At 35.2% G+C, this 23,066-nt stretch overlaps 1 protein-coding gene across 1 annotated transcript in view; it reads right to left on the minus strand.

Moving 5' to 3' along the window:
• CHGB (chromogranin B) overlaps window positions 1-20,904 on the minus strand; it is a 23,370-nt gene extending 2,466 nt beyond the window's left edge. The window contains exons 1-4 of the mRNA XM_074209502.1: window positions 20,666-20,904; window positions 11,708-11,754; window positions 8,024-8,117; window positions 1,428-3,145 (exon numbers count right to left, since the gene is read on the minus strand). Of these exons, the coding sequence (XP_074065603.1) occupies window positions 1,428-3,145; window positions 8,024-8,117; window positions 11,708-11,754; window positions 20,666-20,714 (1,908 nt within the window). The 5' untranslated portion in view covers window positions 20,715-20,904. The remainder of the gene's footprint in view (window positions 1-1,427; window positions 3,146-8,023; window positions 8,118-11,707; window positions 11,755-20,665) is intronic.
• Window positions 20,905-23,066: the final 2,162 nt, after the last annotated feature.

Below are 23,066 nucleotides of genomic sequence, written 5' to 3' on the forward strand. Positions count from 1 at the left end.
AATTTAAATAGATTTGCTTTTCTTTGTAATAATATATATTTTACTTTATGAATTTTAAAACAGGATTCTGAGAAATGGTTGATAGGCTTCATTAGACTTGCCTGGTCCAAGACACAAAAAAAGATCAAGAAGCCCTGCCCTAGAGATTTCTTCCAGTCTCCTGATTGCATGAAGAAAGCATTCTGCCTGATACCATTCTTCAGGAATTGACTTTGGGCCTTCAATTCTCTCCAACTGGAGGAAATTTAGGGAAAGTCATATATCGTGCTCCAAATAGTAATAAGATAATAACAATGGTGAACTCAAACACTGATGTCCTAAGGATTCCTCTTTCCAATTGGTAATAGGATAGAGATAGAGCTATGAAGTTCCAACCAGCTATTTAGAGGGGAGATGGTTCCTACAAATTGAAATATGTTAAGAGGTTTGAGAATAGAGAAAAATGAAGAATCAAACCTTGAAAAAGTGGAGAATTCTCTGTAATGAAGAAATAAAACTTTAATAAATGGTTTTCCAAACCTCTGTTGGCAAGTTTTGTGACTTCCATTATGATTGACAAGTGTCTCTAAGAGTCCATCACATCATATGCTTTGGTCTATACTTGCAGAAGTGACTTCTTGACAAAGAGAATAAAGGCCCAGTGGTTCAGATTACTTTTTCCTAGGGCCTCTGAAGTCCCATGAAATTTTCATTTGAGACAGTGTGAGATAGTGGATTAAGAACATCATCACAGTCAGAAGATGTTCAAGTCTTCCTTCTGCACTCTGGGTGACTAAACCTTTCAGAGCTGTAGATGACTCAACATAATTTGGAGAGTACTTGCCAATCTACATTTATTAATTTTACCTACAGCAATGAAATGTGTCTGGATCCACTCCCACTCTCACCTCCCAAATCTGACAAACTTCATGGATTGCATGCTGTTGAACTAACTTAGGGAAATTGTGACTTGTTCATATTACGTTACTCAGTAAGGAAAAGGTGAATGGCTTAGTTAGGAAGCAATAGCTTTGATAAAAAAAATGATCTCTACAAATTTAAAATTCTACTCTATCAGTTTCCTTTGTCTTCCACAAAAATTGTTAGCCAGAAAACAAGGGTTCATGTATTATCTCCTTTAAGAATGGAGGTACTAATGAATTGAAAAATGAACAAGAATCAAGCAATTGGGAGGGATATAGCATAGAAATAAGGATTTTGTTTAATCTCTATCCTCTCTCTCTCTCTCTCTCTCTCTCTCTCTCTCTCTCTCTCTCTCTCTCTCTCTACCTCCCCCCCACCCTCTCTCCCCTTCTCTACACTAGATAATCAAAACCTAGGAGACCAGTTCCTTCTATATTTTCCCCCCTTTTTTCCCATTTGCTAATATCAGATATTCTTATCTTCATTAAACCCTGAATTTTTCAAGTAAAATTCAAAGGTCATACCTCCTCCTCTGTCAAAGGTCTCTGACCAAGGCCACCATTCTCACTCCTAACCATCTGGTGTTTTCTCATGTCTTCATCAGAATTATAGAATTCTGGAAATTCATCGGATTTCTTCCTGTAATTAAGAAGTTGGGCAAGTTCATCAACTCTGTCATATTGCCTTTTCAGATCATATTTGGGTATGTTAACAAGATTTCTCTTCTCATTATGCTCCTGATTCATGTCTTCTACAAATGGCTTTTTGTCCCACCAGTCATAATCATTGTAGTCAGGGAAGAAAGTTTTTTCATTCAGGTCAGATCTGTTTTCCTCTTCATTCTTAGGAAACTGATCACTCATTCTGTCCTTTTCCTCAAAATGTCTGTTCTTCCACTGGAGGGGTTCATAATAAGGACTGTATGGAATCTCTAATCTCTTCATCTTCTCTTCTGCATGATGGATATCAAATTCTTTGTCTTGAAACCTTGTTCCCACTTTATTTTCATCATCTTCATCTTCTCTCTCCTGCCATTTTCCTATATCACCTTCCTCACTATTTCTCTTATCATGGTCCAAGTAGCTTCTATCTTGCTCTTTCCTTTCCCTAGAATACTTCCTCTCATTGTTCATGTTACTTTCTTTTGCATAATGTTGTCTTTCATTGGGATACCTTTTATCATCTCTGTTTCCATGAGTGGAATGAACAGCCGGTACTTGTTCCCTGTCTCCATAATGGTGGCTCCTGTCCTCATCAAAGTGTCTCCCTTCCTCACTTTCTCCATCATAGTGATGTCTTGCCTCTTCAGTTTGTCTGCTGTGGTGGTTTCTTTTTTCTTCCTCTTCTTGTCTCTTATCTCTGTACTCTTCATTTGCTCTGTTACTATATCTTTCGTCTTCAAGATCATCAAAACCATGGCTCCTTTGGTAATTCCCCTTCTCTTCATGATTACTTGGTTCCTCCTCTGGGTCTTCATAATTGCTTTTGTGGTGGGTTCTCTTATCCCAGAAATGGTCCTTATCTTCATTTGATTCCTCAGATTCAAGTGTGTCTCTTCTTTCTTCAGAGTGAGCCTTCCTCTCTTCAAAGGATTGATCCAGTCTGTACCTCCTGTGATGGTGTCTAGGTTTCAAATGACGTTTGGTCACTTCAGAAATTGAATCCTCTTCACTTTCATCTGATTCTACACTTCCATGTTTCTCACTGCTATTACCCTCACTCTTCTCTTCACTCTCTTCACTGCTTCTCTCTTGGCTGTGTGTCTTCTCAGAGTATCTATTATTTTTGGCTGCAAACCCTTCAGTGATCTTAGTTGTGGCTTGATTTCTTTTGTCAAGAAAGGTATTTTGAACCTCCCCTGATTCTCCATAGAGAGGTTTCTCTTGACTTCCTTCTTCATTGTGATCAGTTATTTTATATTTTTCAATTCCCCCTTCCACCCTTTCCTTTTCTTTCCCATTGCCATTTTCAGACTGGTGCTTTCTTGTCTCTTTAAGGCCTTGGTCTTCATGAAGATGAAGGCTTGGTTGATACTTTCCTCTTCCTTCCTTATCTTCTTGCTCCTGCTGGAGCTTTTCTGTGTCTTCTTCCATTTGTCTTTTAGATTCCTCCTCTATAGGGTTTTCCTCCTGTAAACTCATAGGTATATGAGTTTCCTGATTGGTTGGGTCTCTTAACAATCTTACTGCAAATTTGGACTTTTCACTTTCATTTTCCATTTCATCTTTGTCCTGTTGCCCACCTAAAATGAAAATTTCAAAGAACACTGTGTAACTCATAATCTATTTTAAACTATTCAATAATTACTAATTTGTGACTTTCCTTTATCCTGAGGGTATCAAGTTTGAGACCATAGTAGATGGCCCCTGAGCACTTTTTTCCTCTAATTTTTTTCACATTTTTTTTAATTTAAGAACTAAAATAAAATTTCCATTACATAGTATTTTAAAAATGATAATTGCACATGAAACTGCAAATCTGTCATACACAACTTGTTATTCCTTTTAAATATATGTTATCATGTAAATTTCTATATTTCTTTTTTCTTCTTTCATATCCCATTTTATTAGCATAAAAGTATAGATTTTAGTATTACATTAACATTCAAATATAGAATCAGCATCATTCTAGAGCCAGAAGGGATAAGCTCCATTTTTATAGATGAACATCCTGAATCTCAACAAAGTCAAATATATTAATATTTAAAACTCTATCTGTATGAGTGTTTCAAATCTACATACATTAGCTACATACTACATGCTTTACATACTACATGCTTTAACCACAGCATTTCATTGTAATCTGAATAACAAGGAAAATACATTTAGTCTATTATAATTTTCTCCTAGATGGTTCCTAATGGTTGTTTCTCCCTCTATAGTAATATGTGATATTGTCTACATTCTGAGCCACCAAACAACCATTTTAGCTAGAATTAACTGCAAAAACATCCTTGTAGACATCCCATTGAATTCACAGGCTGCTCAGGTAATGTTTTTCCATTCCTTAGCATATAAACTGGCAAGATAGTAATTTAGATTATATATTTTTAAGGCAATGGGAATTTTATTATTCTAATTATTCTTTGCTGTAGATTACATTCAGCTGCAACTGCATTATCAGTTTTGTTGACTTGGAAGCTTAATATCACAGGGAATAAAAGGACCAGCTAGCTAAGCAGAAAAAATTAAGGTAGAAAAAGTAGCTATTTTCAAGAAATAGGCAGACTTCAGAGTCTAAGTCAATAAAAGCATCCTAGGGGGAGGACCTGTTTCAAACTTCATGCTGAGTGTGGGTATGACAGATTTTTGACCATAACCAGAGGAAGGTTAAGGACACACCTCTACTTCTAAGTAAAACTTCCTCTGAATGAGGCAAGAACAGTTTCTATGATTAACTTAGACTGAAAATATGTTTTTTTTCTGAATTTTTCTCCAATTAAAAAGGTTCTTGTTTGAAGCATCTAAATTGTAATAGAGCTGCTAAATTAAGCTGTAAGTCATAGCAGACAATAATAAATGAAAACTGCAATTACAGCTCACAGGTCTAACAATCTTTCTCTGGGGAATGACATACTGAACCACAAAATTAATCTGTGGCAAGTTCCACAATTTACTCTGATTTCAAAGTCACTAGAATAACCAAAACAGCCATCCAATTTATAAGCAATATAATGTAGTAGACACAGGATGGATATGAAGTCAGAAGATCTGTGCTTGAGGCCCACATCCGATAATTACTAGCTATTTGTTTTGGGGACAGTCATTTAATATCTGTAAATCTCAATTTAGCCATCTGTAAAATGGAAATAAAACTTGCCTTATCCATCTCCCAAGACTGTTTTGATCAAAATGCTTTAAAAATATTAAAATATTAAAAATATTATATAAATGTGACTTATTATGTTGTACAAATTAGAACATTAGTTAGTGTATGTGGAGCAGTTAACAAGGTACAGTACCTTTCCTGAGTCTTAAGGACTTGAGCACTTGAACTCAAATCCACCCTCAGATACTTGATACCTACTAGCTATATGACCCTGAGTAAATTATTTACCCCAACTGCCTGGACAAAAAATAAACCAAAAAAAGCTAGTCTTTGCTAGAAAAGGGATCCTTGCTTACAATGATTGGGAATTTCCACTGGAAGATTTTTTTTTTACACTGGAAGATTTCAAAGAACCTTTCCAATTCTAAGACTCTATAATTTTGAAAATTCTAAATTTCTATGATTCTCATTTATCTCCAATTTTTGTGTTTTTTTCAATATTTTATTTTTATTCAAGAATTATATATTGGTTTCAAGAGGAGTTATGATTGAGAGGAAGAAGACTGAAAAAAAAAGCAATGAATCCAAGGGAGATTCAGAAGTTGGTCATTCAAAAACAGGGATCAACAATTTTTTATAACATTCTGAGCCATACTTAAACAGAAAAGAAAAAAAGGAAATGAAAAAGAAAGCATAGAAAAGGAAAGTTTTGGCATATAGGAACCTCAAGTCAAAACTACATCATTCAATTATTAGTGCCTTTTTCTAGGGCTCTCTCACTGACCATTAGAACCCAGACACTTTGATCACAGACCACTAGATGACCCGAGTTCTGAAAAGTGGAGACCTTACTGATGACTCATGAGTTGCAATTCTTAGGATGAATGAATGGCATTTGAATATACTGATAAATGGATAGCATAGAATAATTTGTTTGCTAATCTGTCTAGTGTACCCAGATACACAAAGAGATCCACCCTTTCATCAACTACTTCTAGAGAAGGGAGGAAGGAGAAGATACCAAAAAAAAAAAAAAAAGTGGAGAGTCTTAAATAATTACTTCTGGTACTCTAGAGTGTCATGCATACCAGTGGGAAACAACTCCAGGCTGCATTGGGTGTTTGGATAGCACAGAGTTGTTCTTTCAATATTGAATGAGTATTTTTACTTGATTTGTGGAAGAGATTAAGGTATGATGGGCTGGAGAAGGAAAGGAAAAACAAAATGCTTCATTTCACTCTCACTCAATAATTTTTTTTAAGTGTGGAGAAGAGTTAAAAAAAAATAATGAATCTTCCTGACCTGTTTTTATCTTGAAATGATTTTTGTGCACAGTTGAAAAAGGACACACAATTTTGGAAACAATTTAATTATATCTATTCTAATTAGGACCTGAAATTTTTTTATTTGCTCAGATCATAATTGAAAGTAAAACCATTATCAATGTCCCAAGGACCCCAGATATAAGAAATTGACCCTATAAAGATGGCTCAATCACCTTGTCAAATTGAAGATTTAATTCACTTATGACTTTTCTATTCTATCAGAGCCTGCACTGAAAGAGATTTTTCAATGATCAGCACTATATGTAGGTCAAGTGATTTTTACTGTCAATATTAAAGTCACTAACATATGACTATGGCAAGTCAAGAGAAATATATTTTGAAGAATGTTTCATTTTCAATCTTTTCTCCTGTCTTTTCTTATCTTTCTCTATTCCTCACCCCATTTCCAATGCCATCATTTAAAATATTCTTAAAGAATGTGTGTTGTTAGTTGAATATTAAGATCACCATCAAATGGGAAGTAGGTTGCTATTAACATGTAGAGATCCAACCTTATCTATATCCAGTCTGATATATCTCCACCATATTTGGGGACTAAGAAAAAAATTGAAGGGCTAAATTTCATTTAGTTGACATGATTTCTTCAAGTTTCTAGATAATGAATGCACAATCTGAACTGATCAGACTTGATTAATCTATTTCATTGTCTCAAATTCAATTCTCTCTATTTTTGTATGATGTGAGAGAAGAGATGAGCACATTATACTGCAGGCTGGCTCTAGAATATTGAGAGAGAGAGAGAGAGAGAGAGAGAGAGAGAGAGAGAGAGAGAGAGATTAGAATGTTGAATCAAGATATGCCAGCACTTAACCTCAATGAAGAATGACTATGGCTGAATGTCAAGTCATAGAAATCAGAATCAGCTCCTTTACTGGCCAACTTTTTTTTTTTAGATTTTTGCAAGGCGAACGGGGTTAAGTGGCATGCCCAAGGCCACACAGCTAGGTAATTATTAAGTGTCTGAGGCCAAATTTGAACTCAAGTACTCCTGACTCCAGGGCCAGTGCTCTAAACACTGTGCCACCTAGCTGTCCCACTGGCCAATTTCTTGACAAAAATTTCCCCTCTTCCTTTCCTTCCATTCCTTAGCCTCTAACTTTCATACCATGCTACTAAAAATACTCTTAGAGATAGAAATCCTCATCTTCCTTGCTCTATCTACAGCATTTGACCTATCAGGTATTTTTTTGGCATTCTATCCTCTCTGGGATTCTGAAACTTCTCTCTCTCTCTCTCTCTCTCTCTCTCTCTCTCTCTCTCTCTCTCTCTCTCTCTCTCTCTCCCTCTCCCCCCCCCCCCCCTCTCTCTCTCTCTCTCTCATCATATATTCTTTCATGTTAGAGGTATTATTGTTAGACTTCTCCCTCAGGCCCCAGCACAGGTGCTTAATAAATTGTTACTTAGGTGACCTGTATAAAATGCTACGCCTTGAAGTCATCTAAGAGATCATCAAAAACATCAAGAATCAGAGAGTTTGGCTTAAATCTTTTGACAGGCATGATCTTGAGAAAGTCACCTAAACTCATTTTCCTCATCTGTCAAATGAGGGGATAAAATAATTTAACTAGTAACAGAAGTGGGACTAGAATCCAGGTCATCCACTTGCCCAGCCATCTTTCTTCCATACTTCCATTGCTTGAAGTAGGGTTGTGCTGGAGTCAGTTTGTCCTGCCTCATGAGAACCAGTTAAATTTTCAATGTGAGAGTATTTATACCTTAAAAATCATTAAACATCATAAATCAGCACTTGATTTATTATTTAGTTGATTGTCTAGAGTTAGAAAGTGATGGAGAAAATGCTAATAAAGCAGATTAAAATTTTTAAAATTATCAAGTGTAAATTTTTCTTTCTGAGGACAAATTGTTAAACATTTTCCAATATACCCCTGGTCAGAAGTCGTGTAGTTGTCAAATTAAAATGAAACTGAACTCCAATATAAAACAGGAAGCTTCTGTGTTACATCAAGTTTCTCAGCTCACATCAGAGAACACAAAATTATACTTACTTTTCTTCAGGATTTTCCTGCACTCCAGACTTATAGGTGGAGAATTTGGTCTTGATAAAGCATTGGAAAGGACCTCTACTATGCAGCGGGTTACCTAGAGAAAGAGATAATTTCATGAGCAGAATCATAATAGTTTAGTCTAGGGCACTGTCTAAAAAGGCATCCAAGGAGGAAAGTTGGTGTCATGTGCCATGTACCTGTGCAGTAAACAAACAGAATTACAGATTTACACCTGGAAAAGACCCAGTGATTTATGACAGAATATAGATTTATCAGGATTGATAACTAAAGAGTCCTCTAAAATGTTAATACAGTTTTGTTTCATGTGATGATGATGATGATGATGATGTTTGTCCTTTGTTCTCAAAGAAGACCATCAGGAAAGTGATACCATGGTATCCACATGAATTGGATTGGAGTGAAGGGGCTACTCTGTTAAGTCACAACCTCACTTTCTCCTCTGAAACTATTTGGGTCCAGTGGCCAGATATGAATCAAGATGACCAGAGATAGTCTGGACATGAGGCAATCAAGTCACACAGATAATAAGTGTCTGAGATTGGATTTGAATTCAGGTTCTCCTGATGTCAGGACCAGAGGTCTACCCATTGTCCCATCTAGCTGCCCATTGTAAGGCAGAGATGAAATACCATAATACCTAAAGTCACACATTGAAATTTTGATACTGATAAGAAAATAAATAAGCATGTGAATCTAAAAGAGAATTATACATGGATGTTGATATTTAAAATAATTGGTAAATATTTATTGCCTATTATGACTAAAACAATTGTATTAGGCACTATGGGAAATTTTAAAAAGTGCAAGTCACTAACTTTAAGGAGAATAGAAACAATGATTATATATGTACACTAATAATTTATGCAGATTTAGGGCCAATAAGACAAGAAACTTCATTGGGAATACTTGCACAAAATCTAGTGGGTATGGTAAAAAGATAATTGAATAAAAGAAATCGAGTGAAGCATTTCTGAAACACTGAATCATAGAAATATAGATTTTGGAGTTGGAGGAGACAGAGACTATCCAACACTACACTACACTCATTTTAAATTTGATGAAATTGGGTTTCAAGTAAAGTTAGATGACTTGCTTAGGTTCATATGACTATTAAATGGCAGAATCAAGACTAGAACTCAAATTCTTTGAATCCAACCCACTTCTTTTCTATTATACTAAGATACTTCTGCCAATTCAAAATAGCAAATGTCAAGTGCCAAATTAAATGCATAAATAATGAGCATAATTAGAATTCAAAGGAAATAGAAATATTTGGATCCAGAAATATGGGCAAGTTAGTCTTCCTGAAAAAAATAAAATTTGAACTGGAACTTGAATGGGGAGCATTTTAGTAGGTGAAAGGGACAGGAGAATAAAGAAATGTTTTTCTGATCTTCTCAAGGTATAAATAATTTACTTCTTTTGTGTCTCTCATACTTCCTAGAACAAAACCAATAACAAAGTAGGCTCTCAAAAGTGTTGCTTGTTGGGAGAGTGTTATGTGTATAGAATTGATGGAAGTGTTGATGACACAGAAATACAGAAGATAGCAGAATAAAGTTCAGAAGGGCCCACCAAAAAACAGAGTATTGGTGCTATCCTTTGTATATCTATATACATATATATTTATGCATGCATGTATGTATATGAATATGTATATATCATATATACATCTAGTTATAAACATATATATATTTAATGGGTGTACATATAATAGAGATTCATGATTTCATATACAATTCTTTTTTTAATTCCTCTTTGTATATACTGATATTCATGTTTGTAGATACTTGTCAAGGTCACATTTTTTTAAAAACTAGAAAGTTTGGTAAAAAAAACAAGCCATTCCCCAATTGACAAATGGTCAAAGGATATGCAAAGGCAATTTTCAGCTGAGAAAATCAAAGTAATCCATAGTCATATGAAAAATTGCTCCAAATTATTAATTATTAGAGAAATGCAAATTAAAGCATCTCTGAGATACCACCTCACACCTTTCAGACTGGCCAATATGACCAGAAAGGACAATGATCAATGTTGGAAGGGATGCGGGGAAATCTGGGACACTAATACATTGTTGGTGGAGCTGTGAACTCATCCAACCTTTCTGGAGAGCAATTTGGGATTATGCCCAAAGGGCAACAAAAATGTGCATACCTTTTGACCCAGCAATACCACTACTCAGTCTATACCCTGAAGAGATGATGAAAAAGGGTAAAAAGATCACTTGTACAAAAATATTTATAGCAGCCCTATTTGTGGTGGCAAAAAATTGGAAATTAAGTGAATGTCCTTCAGTTGGAGAATGGCTTAACAAACTGTGGTTTATATATATATATATATATATATATATATATATATATATATATATATATATATATATATATATATCATGGAACACTATTGTTCTATTAGAAACCAGGAGGGATGGGAATTCAGGGAAGCCTGGAGAGATTTGCATGAACTGATGCTGAGCGAGATGAGCAGAATCAGAAAAGCATTGTACACCCTAACAGCAACATGGGGGCAATGATCAACCTTGATGGACTTGCTCATCCCTTCATTACAACAACCAGGGACAGTTTTAGGCTGTCTGCAGTGGAGAATGCCATCTGTATCCAGAGAAAGAATTGTGGACTTTGAACAAAGACCAGACTATTAAGGTCAAATTAGAAAAAACCCCCATTATATTATTATATAATTTTACTATCTCATACTTATTTTTCTTCCTTAAGGATATGATTTCTCTGTCATCACATTCAACTGAGATCAATGTATAACATGGAACCAATGTAAAGACTAATAGAATGCCTTCTCTGGGGGGTGGGGGGAGGGAAGCAAGAATGGGGGGAAATTTGTAAAACTCAAAATAAATAAAATCTTTCTTTAAAGAAAATAGAAAGTTTGGGAGAAAAAAGTGCCTGTGGCCTTGATTAGATTTGAAAGTATTCAATTCAAAGTATATGCAAAGAAATGTGCAACACTGGACTTCCTTTGTTGTCCAATTCTGGATCACTGTCTCATCAAGGATTGTGCTAGGGGAAACACAAGAGAGGGCATCCATCTCCCCAAGCCCTGAAACTTTCATTCTGATTCTGAACAGGCCAAGACCTCCAGGTGGCAAAAGTTAATTTTAGACCTTAAGACTCTGGTGTAAGGAGATCTACTATGCCTTTCTTGATGTCCCTGGCTGCTTGTTCTCCCTCTCTAATTACTTGATATTTATTCTATTTATAATTGTATATACACCATGTTTTCTTCTCTGATAGAATTAACCCCTTGAGAGCAAAGACTATTTCATTTTTTATTTTGTTCTTTAATACCTAGCATAAGACAGTATATAGTAAGCACATAATGATTGCTTATTGATTGATTGATTCAAGGGATTAGGCTTTTGTAGCATACTGTGAAACCTCTTCTTTTAGCATAGAAAATTTCACAGCTGAAACAAGCAACGAGTTTTGGTAACATATTAATGCTGGGGTTGGCAGAAGAAGGAAGGAGAAAGGGGAATAGATTAAATACCACCATTTAAGGGAAAAACCCAAAACAAAAATTTTTGGGGGGGAGACAAAACTCGGCCTAGAAGGTGGATACTTTTGGGGAGGAGGCAGAACAGAGGGGAATTCTAGAATTATGCTTTTAATTATGATTTCAACTCACCATCTCTTCTACATGATCTCCTTTATCCACAGGCATGGAACTGACAGCTTTAGAAGAGGGTAAAGAAAGAGTTGAAAGTTGCATGAATTGATTTTTTAAAAAAAACACTAACATATGTGAACCAAAATTCATATCATTTACATTTCTAAATCAGACAATAATGATCATAATTCACATTTCTACATTACTTTAAAGGCTATTAAGTGTTTTTCCACCTACAACCCTGTATTGGCAGGTGATGTTCCTATTTTATAGGTGACAAAGAAGTGTTGGAATTATGAATCAAATCCAAGGCTCAGGTTTATAAATTCTGTGCTCTTCTCATTATACACTCAAGATAGAAGCAGAGAACTGAAATAGTCCCTAGTTTGTGCTAGACATTTTTTTTTAAATTTTCATTCTCTCTCTCTCTCTCTCTCTCTCTCTCTCTCTCTCTCTCTCTCTCTCCTCTCCTCTCCTCTTCTCCCCCCCCAACCCTACTTCTCCCCAAAAGCTCTTCCTGTAAGCAGTTGGGAAGGTTGCTGGTGCACAAGTCTACTGAAGAGCAGAAACAAAGTCAAGCAAGTTTTGAAAATGACAGTGATATGAACAGGAAATTGTCCTGGAGGTTTTTTGCTTTTCCTGTGAAACATACAACTTGATTTATCACAGAATAAATACTAACATGCTAGTAATGGAGAATTTTTTTAGCCTTTAAAAGTATATTCATCTACAAAATACTAAATTAAAAAGTATCCTTTGCAACTTCTGTGTGTTGTACCCCAGGCAACTGCTTACTTGGCCAGATCCTAGTCCCAGCTCTGCTTTGTTGCATACATTATTATTATGGGTAACTAAGTCTAATTGAGCAGGTAGGTGTAGTTGGGGGAGGGGGAGTAGAAGGGATATGGTTCTAAAGGTTAGTGTTTAAAAAAAAACAAATCATGAGGCTAATATATAGTCAAATTTACCAATAATCTTTCTTTCCCTTCTCCTCTCAGGCAAAGGTTTGGATTCCACCATTACCATTTAAAAAAGTTTCTTAGACTGTTCTTTCATGATTTCCTTTATCAAAGCTATGCTTGATATTAATTTTAACCTGATTTAACCTGTATGGGAGTGGAAGGGAGAGAATAAAAGAGGAGAGACACAGTAGGACATGCTTTAGATCCTGCCCTCATTGGTTGGCAGTAAAGGAGAAGCGACACAATAGGAGATGCCTTAGATCCTGTCTCCATTGGTTGGTAGGCCTGAATGGGCTTATAGATGACCCTGAGGACTGAGCTATTTTGATGAGCCCACTATATCTAGTTGACATAATCATGCTTCACATTCCAATCAGCCATCTATAGAGACCATTTTGTTAATTTTACTGAATACCACCCAACTCCCAAAACTTTCTGTCTCCTGCTCTGGACACAGAATCTAAATCAACCTAACATTGCCTCTGGAAAGGGTATATCTGTCAGCTGCCCTATAGGCAATTCACAATCCCTATGATTTTACAAACCCACCCACCCTTCCTAACCCCACTTCTCTACTTGTATTTTCTTTCCCAATTAGAATGCAAGCTCCTCAAGGACAGGAATCAACCTTTTAAAAAAAATTTATTTTAATTTATGAAATAAAATTAGATTTTCTTAATATAGAATAAAAATATAATTGCATATGAAACTGCAAATCTATTATGTACAACTTGCTATTCTACATATATATGACTATTATATATGTAATTATGTAACTTTTTCCTTCCTTATCTCCCTAGAAAAGCCACCATCAGACCCAAATATAAATATATAAAATCACTCTCTATATACTTGTATTTATCAGTTATTTCTGTTTTTGTATCTGTAATTTAGTATGTAGAAAAGTTCCTAGCACAAAATAAATGCTTAATAACACATTTTAATTCATTGAACTGCAAAGAAACCCCACCCCCCCATTTTAGTTCCAGAAGCTAAGACCCATGGAAGGTAAATGATTGAAAATGTTATTTTCAGTGACTGAATTAGAAGCAGAACATAGATTTTTTAAGAGCTTCAATTCTCCTGTTCTGTTTGGCCCACTGTTCTATCCATTACACCAGGCTGAAAATCTCATGGTATCCCTGTCTTGATGCCAGAGGAGCCAGTAAAAACTGCCCAAGAGGAAAAAAAAAACCTCTCAGTAGTGGGGAGAGTAAAGTATGGAGAGGTAAACTACCTACAATCTCCAAGGGATGCTGGTAGTATTATGACCTACTTAATGATTTCATGAGCTTTACAACTTATAGACCCCAAGGAGGAATTGAGTTGCTTAGAGATTTTTCTTTTGGGCGAAAGGGGGCAACTGGCAATTAGTTTCTTAATTATTTACAAACCTTTGTACTTCAATCAAGTCAGCTCCTGTAAATGTTGGGAAGCTTCTTTGAAAAATTTAACTTGCAGATAATAAAAGTCAACAATCTAATTTTATTTAGTTGACAATAGGCAGTAGTATTAACCTGAATCTGACTCAGGCAATTTTCTATCTAGATTGCAGTTCTCTGCACATGTTGATGCATAGATGGAGTAGGCAGAACTGTTTTCTTGCTTTCCTGGGTTTGTGAGTGATTCATTCTGCAATCATTTATCTGAAAGACTGCCAGGAATTTAGGGAAAAAATATTTTCATGTGAATGTGAATAAACTAGTTTCACATTTCCTAGAGTACCACACTTATAAAAATAACACATACTGCTTTATATCATATTTATTTGTGAAATGTCATTTTCTCCATTTAGACCATATACTCTCTGAGAACATGAACCATTCTGCTGCTTATTTACTAGGAGTCCTTGGGCAAGCTAATTAACTTCTCAAAGCCTTAGTTTTCTCATCTTAAAATAAGGAAGTTGAACTGGATGACTTCTAAGATCCTTTTAAGCTCTAAATCTATGATTCTACAGCTGGATTTTATTTCATCTTTGTGCTCAGGTACTTATTCACTTACAAACAGGAAATGATTAATAATGTTTATTGAATTGGTGTAGTTAGGTGGAGCAGTGTATAGATTTCTGGACATAGAAACAGGAAGATTCATCTTCCTCAGCTCAAATTTGGCCTCAGAAACTTGTGTGGCTCTGAGTAAGTCACTTAACCTGTCTCAGTCCCATATCTGTAAAATGGAAAACCACTCCAATAACTGCTATAAGCCACAAATAGGTCATGAAGAGTTGGACATGACTGGACAACATATATGTGTAATGTATATACATATATGTGTGCATATATATATATATAAATATATACACATTTGTATACAAACATATGTTTCTGATTGTTCGGGAAAGTTATTTAGAATATTAGTGCCCCTAGGAAGGTAGGCTTTGTCAACATTATCATCTTATTGGAACATCTAGGAAATCAAATCAAACTTGGAGCAACACAACTGCCTAAAGGTGTCAGCATAAATTTAATCAGATCTGTTGAATGGCATCTCAGTATCTATGTGTCACAACATGTATATACAACATATATATGTGTGTGTGTGTATATATATATATATATATATCTGTATTTATATATAAAAGTGCTCTCTTCTGTCCCCCCCACTCCAGCAGTATCTAAAATATATTTCCAAACTGCTATACATTCAAGTTATCATGCTACCTCTCTGCTTTCTCAGCCAAACTCCTAATTAAAAAAAAGCTACACGTATTGCCTCCATTTCCTCTCCACTTCTACCTCAACCTTTTGTAATCTAATTTTCAGGTTCAGCATTCAACTGATATTGCTCTCTCCAAAGTTATCAATAATCTTAGTCTTCATTCTTTTTGACTTCTCCACTGAATTTGACCATCCACCTTTCTGGATATTTTTTCCTCTCTGGGTTTTCATGATAAAAACTGAACCTGGTTTTCTTCCTACCCTCCTGGCCACATCTTTACACTCTTCTTTGATCAGCCTTTGATCCATTACTCTCTCTCTATAACCCTTTTCAAAGGTGTCATCATCTTTAGCACCCATGAGTTTACTTATCTCTATTCAAATGATTTATAGATCTATAATCCAGTCCCAGTCTCTCACCTGAGTTCCAGGCATGAATCACCATATAATTATTAGACATTTCAAATGGATGTCCTGGAAATATCTCAAACTCAACATGAATAAAACAGAGCTCATGATCTTTCCCACAACCATCCTTTTTTTTAGGGTTTTTTTGCAAGGCAATGGGGTTAAGTGGTTTGTCCAAGGCCACACAGTGAGGTAATTATTAAATGTCTGAGGCTGGATTTGAACTCAGGTACTCCTGATTACAGGGTCAGTGCTCTATCCACTGCACCACCGAGCCACCCCACATCCACCCTTCTTTAAAATCTTTTTTTATTTTTCAAAAATACCATCATTCTTTTAGTCTTCCAGATTCATAACTCCTCACTTGCTTTCATCAATACATCCAATTAGTTTCCAATTCTTGCTGCTCCTACCTCTACATCATTTCTTGAATTTTATCCCATTTTTTCTACTAATATAGATTTCAGTTTGATTTAAGCCCTTATCACTTCTCAACTAGATTATTGCAACAACCTTCCCTGCTGACATTGTTTCTTCTCACCAATACATCATCCTCTAAGCTGCCAAAGATATTTTTCTTAGGCTCAGATATGCCATGCCATTCTCTAACTCAATAAATTCCTTTGATTCTCTATTGCCTCAAGAATCAAATATAAATCCCTCTGTTTAGCTTTTAAGATATTCATAAGCTGACCCCACCCTGTCTTTCTAACTTCATTGTATATTTCTTGCCCCCCTATACTCTGTGATCCAGCCAAATTAGCCTTCTCCCCCTCTCCTGACACATGATGCTCTATTTCTTGTCATTGTACTTTTGCATGGGATACATTTACTTTTCATCTCACCCTCATAAAATCCCTTCGACAAGAATCCTTTTCTGATTACTCAAATGATCAGCACCTTCCCTCTAGAATGACTTTGTATTTATTTCTATTTTATTCAGAACTTACTTTTATATGTCCTTATTGTATCTCCTGTTGGAATGTATGCTTCTTGAAAATAGAGGTGAATTCATTCTTTATTCCTAGCATCTTGCATAGTGTTTGGCACATAGTAGGTAAGCACTCAGTGCTTGTTGATGAATTTATGATGATCATTTTTTAAAGCAATAAAATTTCAATCTGAGATTTAAATGTTGCTATCTTAAAGAAATGATTCAAGGCATTTCAGTTTTTGTGTCATTTTGTGTCATTTTGTGTCATTTTGCACAGTGCCAGGCTTATAGAAAGTCCTTAAGTACTTTTTGACTGAGTTTGCAAAGCTCTTTTGGCCCTTTATAGTTTACATTTTTACTTTGTCCTTTACAAACCCTTTTAACTAGAGAATTTCAAAGCATTTATATATAGCCTCTACGTGGTAGAATTCCATATCACAGATAGAGAAGCTGAGACAGAGTAACATAATGAGTGCTCTCTAGGTCACAGTCATAGGAGGAAGAAAGAATAATATTCAGGTGTTTAAAAACTGTTAATACTATAAACCAGTAAAATTACAGTAACATCAACAATAACAATTTTACAGATTACTATTATCTTGTAAACTTTTTCCACTTAATTGTTACTTTATTTTCATATGTAATAGTATGACAAGTAGTGACAGAAACAAAAATACTAATACTTCCATTTACATTGTTTCTTGTCAAGATGAATGCCTAATGGCTGAGATCACAAGCCTTTTATGCCAGGCAGAGAAAAGTGAAAAGATCACTTTCATCTGTTACACAACAACCAAAGAAATCCAGGTTCTCTAGTTCAGTAACAAAAGGGTTACTTGGAATAGCAAAATATGAAAATTTAAATCAGGGAAAGAACTTTAGGAAAATTTACTAAATGCTTCAATTTCAATATATTATTTTTTTTATTTTTCTTGCCTTCATTTCTATGTAGTCTCTCTGGAGGGTAGTTCACCAACTGTTTTAATTTTATTCCAGGAATGGCTATCTCCTAAGACTATTCCTACTGTGTAACTGCCTTTTCCCTGATGAGAAATCTTAAATTTCTTTGGAATGAAAGGCCTCTGAATTGCAAGATAATTACTCCCTTAATGAAATATAAAGTGATCTACTAAAATCTAGCTAGAATAACCTGCTCCCAACTCTGCTATTTTTAAAAGTATTCTATTTCTACATAAAAGTGTAAAATATTCAATATCCAGTGTTATGAATTCCTTTCATTAACCCCTATAGGTGCCAAACTAATAATGCTTAATCTATTCAAGTGGGTGATAATGTGTTTTCATAGCAACAAACTGCAACTTGATATTATTTTTTCAGTTACTAATTTTGCAGAACAATTCACTTCTATGGGATTGAGATTCCTTTCTTTCCATTTGGTCCTTTGCAATTAGGCCAGAACATTTGTACTTATGAACATAAGGACATCAGTTTTGCCTGTGAAAATAAATACAAAGATGCTTTCTTTGGGCATGACATACTAGTTTTTATTGACTTGCATCTACAAATAATATTCAATAGACAAGTGATTTTTGGGATCCCATAAGTTAGCCAGTGCTTTTAATTAGTTTATTTTTGTATAAAGCAAGACTCAAAAAATTTCTAAGAATGAAAAATTAAATGATCAAATTAAAAATTAAATAAACAGATGGTAAGTCGACTTTTGAGCTGTGTATAAAAGATTTCTTATGACCCAAAACTGGTATCTGCCATCATAAATCTTCACCTCACTTTAGCTTTGGTTGCAGGATGCAAATAGGGAAGTCAAATGGAAATGTAAGTACTATTTTATCCACGTTGCTTACAGTGACAAATATAATGTGCCTCCTCTATGAACATTCATTTTTAACAAAGAAGGCACTGGAATAATATTGATCATTGTGGGAATTTATGAAGTCTCCTCTCATTAAGAAAGTGTTAAAAGTATATCATATTTTCATATTCTTCCCAGTCTGTGATGGTGAACTCTGACTTTCACATTTCCATTTTAGACATAGGAAATAATGATTTTTTTGTTGAAGTATTTTCATGGGTAAAAAATTGTTATAAGTATTTTGTGATTTTTTAATACATTTTAAACAATCTTCATAAATGTCATTTTTGTTTGTTGTCTACCACAGGATATGTCCAGGACTTTGGCCTTTTAGTTGATCTAATTCTTAAAAATGTTTTGAACACAAAAGATTCTAAATTATTCATTTTATCTCCTTCAACAAAGTGTCTATTGCTGAGTTGAAATATATTTATTAAACTATCTCATAAGGATTATGTGAATAAAGATCTTCTGAAAATATGTAACCTGCACTATAACAGATCTTCCCTTAGGCTAATTTTGTGTCAAAATTTTGAATTTAGGCATTACAGTCAAACAGAATGATAGATCCACTGACAGTAAGTCTATTCAAGTAGTGAGAATTCTTTTTCTTTGTTTAGCCCCTTGAATTTACCACCATAGGTGCTGAATTACCCTCCCTCTACAAATGCATATCAACAAATATTCAGTACTTACATTCTTAGTGAATTGCTCAAGGACTGTGAAGTTATATTTTGCTTTAAATGTTTATATAATGCGTAAGTGTTTCAGATAAGTAAATTAATTTACATAGCTTATATAATCAAAGTCACACAGTCAGTGTCAGAGGCAGGAATTTATCCCAGGTCATTCTGTCTCTGAGAAGATTGACCTTCTCAATTCCCTGTGACTTACTGACTTTGGGTAAGAGATTAACATACTGTAATTTCAACTACAAATTTCAATTCAGCAAACATTTATTATACGATCACCACAAGTGAGGTAAGGAATTAGAGCAACTCATAGAAAGGGGAAAAATTAAAAAGAAATTTCAAACTGGACAGATGATGTAGTTCTTGAATAAAAGATATTGAATTTGAAAATAGGTTTTCTATATCATAAAAAGGAAGGAATATAGTAAGCTCACTTGAAGAGATTTTCACCCATTCAAAAATTATAGAGACCTAAGAAAGGGTATTTTTTTCTGAGATAAAAATTTTGAAAGATAAATTACTAAGTCTGAAGCAAAGACAGAAACTTCCAGATATCCACCAACAGTTTCATTTCCAAAACTGATATAAAAACTCTAAGAGTAATTCTTTATTTTTTTTTACATTGTCCATACCTGCTTGGTTCTTCCCCCCTCCTCCTCCAGGATATGAAATTGGAAGAAAGACTAACTGAAACCAATTGAATTATGTTAGAAAACATCACCACAGAGAATCGTGTGTGTGTGTGTGTGTGTACATACACAAATTGATCCTGCATATACATATACAAATACATACATAAAGAGCCAACATTTACTAAGCTTTCTGTATTTATAGTAAAATAAAAGAAGCAAATTCCTAATTAGTACTGCACTGTTTATACTCACCTATCTTCCTGGACATCTATCTTTGTCATGTCAAATAAACAATATAAGATATTTTAGATAAAATTTACATCTAGACTGATAGAAAAAGGCATAGATTTAAGAAGTGAGCATATACATGAGCCAGCTCACATACATACCACACACAACACACACACACACATACACACACACCAGAGTTTTTTCTCTCTCCCCCAACCCCATAAACTTAACCCATATTAGGTTATTCTTTGGGGCAAAGGTTTTGGGGCAAAATCATGTTGCCATTCTTTTAAAATTCTTTCTCCCTCAAAATGGGCAAGAGAAAAGTCATACACTCCCCAGGCTAGTAGTACCCCAAACTTCCCCAAAACTGAAGCAGAAGGGAGAAACAAGGGAAAAGCGACATTGAAGACAGAGGAAGCCCCGGGAGAGAGGGAGAAAACTCCTCACATCCTAATTTTTTCCCTCAGCCTGACACACACACACATTTTCTCCAGTCCTCCCAGGATCAAATCCATGGCACTGCAGGGAAAGAGAGAAAGAAGTAAAGCCGAATATAGAGAAATAGCTCCAAAATAGATAAAGAGCTATCCAAGGTGCTGAATCGATATCTTAGTTCAACTCACCTCCCAGAGCCATAGCTCCCAGTAGACTGAGCAGTATTAAGGGTGGCATGGTCCTGGATCGCTGAGGATCAGCGACTTGAGCAGGCCAGTGGAGTAGTTATGAGAGAAGGACGGAAAAGGAGGTATTAGCTGAGCTCGGAGGCAACCGCCGCAGTAGGGGTCTCAGGAAAGAGCTGCTCTTTCCACCACACCCTTGGTTCACCGAGGGGTGTAAAGAAGCCGCTGCTCTATCTCTATTTAAAGGGGGTGAATGGGGGCGGAAGGGCCAGGAGGGGGCAGATAGAAAGAGCTGAGATGCAGCCGGGAGGCGGAGACCCCTGGCTCAGTCCTGCGTCATGACGAGCCCAAGTGACTGGGAGGAGGGGGGTTGGGGTAAGGGAGGAGGAGGAGGAGGAGGTGGAGAAACACACAGGAAGCAGGGGGAATCGCCGCAATGAGGCAGAAACTTCAGTCTGCCCAGACTCCTACAGTCTGGGCCTGGGGAGCTGGAAGCCGAAGGAAAGAAGGGTTTAAAGGAAGAAAGTTGGTCCAGATAGGATTCAAAAGGGAGTATCTACGTCCATTTTACCTTCTTGTGTACATCACCTCTACTCCTACCCTTAAATAGAATGACAGAAAAAAGACAACAGCCTTCACCAGGAGGTTTATGAGGTTGCTCCCAAATGTATGCATGTATACTGTACGCTTGTATATACATGTCTATATTTATATACACATGTATAAATGTATACTGTGTAACTGTATATAAATTCATGCATATATGGTTACAGTAAATGTCTGTGTTTTAATAGTATTATTTGCTTTATGGTAAGAACATGCTCCCAGGGAAGAAGAAAGAAGGATGGCATAGGGAAAGAAATTGAAAGTGGAGACAAAAATAAAAGAAAGATAGTTTTCAAAAGAAAGACAAAAGAATCAATCAAAATCTTTCAAGATTATGGTTCCTAGGTTTTATAACCTCCCAGGTGAAAGACTTTACTAAAGAATATAGGAACCATGTTTGTTGCTGCAATCCTTAGATAAATACTGCAGAGTTACAGTGAAAATCAGTTTCTGGTTAATAGTCATCCAACTATTATTCTCCTGTTCATAAGGAGATGGGTATTTTTCTCAATGTAGAGGAATGTTTCTAATATTAAAATATAACCAAAATAACCTAGAAATCTCTCCCATTTTTATAACTGGATTAGTATTGTATTTCTGCTATACAGACTAGAAAAATGAGGAAGTTTTCTATAATAGAGAGAGTATTGGTTCTTGAGTGACAGGGTTCATAATCCTACCTCTAATGTTTACTGTCTCTGGGACCTTAGTTTTTTCATCCTTAAAATGAGGGAGTTGGATTAGATAGTTCCTAAAGTCTACTCTAGGTCTGTGATAGTATGAAAGATATTCCTTATTTTGTGTTTTTACTTTAAGATCTCCTTTCAGGGAAGAAATACAAATATATAGAATTGGATAGAAGCATTTGTATTCCTGAATTTAATGGGGTCTAATTATTTTCAAGAGGTTAGGTTACAAATTTGAATTTTTAGCTTATCCTGTAAAGTAAACCATATTACTCCATCTAGACCACTTTCATTGATTATTTTAAACATTATATTTAATATCAAGTTGTCCATTTAAAAAGATGTATATTATAAATGAAAAGCAATGAAGATCAAAAAGGGATGTGATGAATAGGCTCTGCCCTTTCTTTCAGTTGTGATCTTTATGAAGCTCTTCTATTGATGAAACTTCATTAGAGTTATAATTGCTCTTTAAAAGTCATTGATTCACCCCACACAAACCTCTGAAATTTCAGTCTTTAAAAAAAAAGATAATTGAATTTCTGTTTCACTTCCTTCTACCAATAAATTTCTCCTAACCTTGCTATCTCAAAATTCTTCAGGCAATTAAAATTTCCTTTCTTTCATTCTAATGACTGGGATGCCAAGTTCTTTCTTTTATTTTTCAGACTAAATATGTGCCTAGTACATTCTAAAGTGATGACAAGACCATATTCATTGGACAGGAAGCATTTTATAGTGTTTTTGAGCAATGTAAAGCTCAGAAGAAACATTTACATGGATTTGTGAAAGACCTCAGGTCCTTAGATCTTTCTTCTTGATCTGAGGCTTGCATTCACAATATTGATCATTCTTTATTTAACCATAGTTCAGATATATACACACTGCCTTTTAACATTATATTTATTTTTAATATATCCCTCCCCTTTATCTAAAACATATCCATACTTTGTAACAAATATCTAAAAGGAAAGATGAAAAAAATGTGGTACAAGAAAACTAATAAAATATCATCAGACATTCATCTCCCCTCCCTTCCCACCTCACATGGGTCATAAATACAAAATATATTTCTTATTCTACAAATTACTCAATCATTTTTCTGTCATGAG

This window comes from Macrotis lagotis, chromosome 1, assembly GCF_037893015.1.
Source record: "Macrotis lagotis isolate mMagLag1 chromosome 1, bilby.v1.9.chrom.fasta, whole genome shotgun sequence".
Lineage (NCBI taxonomy): Eukaryota > Metazoa > Chordata > Mammalia > Peramelemorphia > Peramelidae > Macrotis > Macrotis lagotis.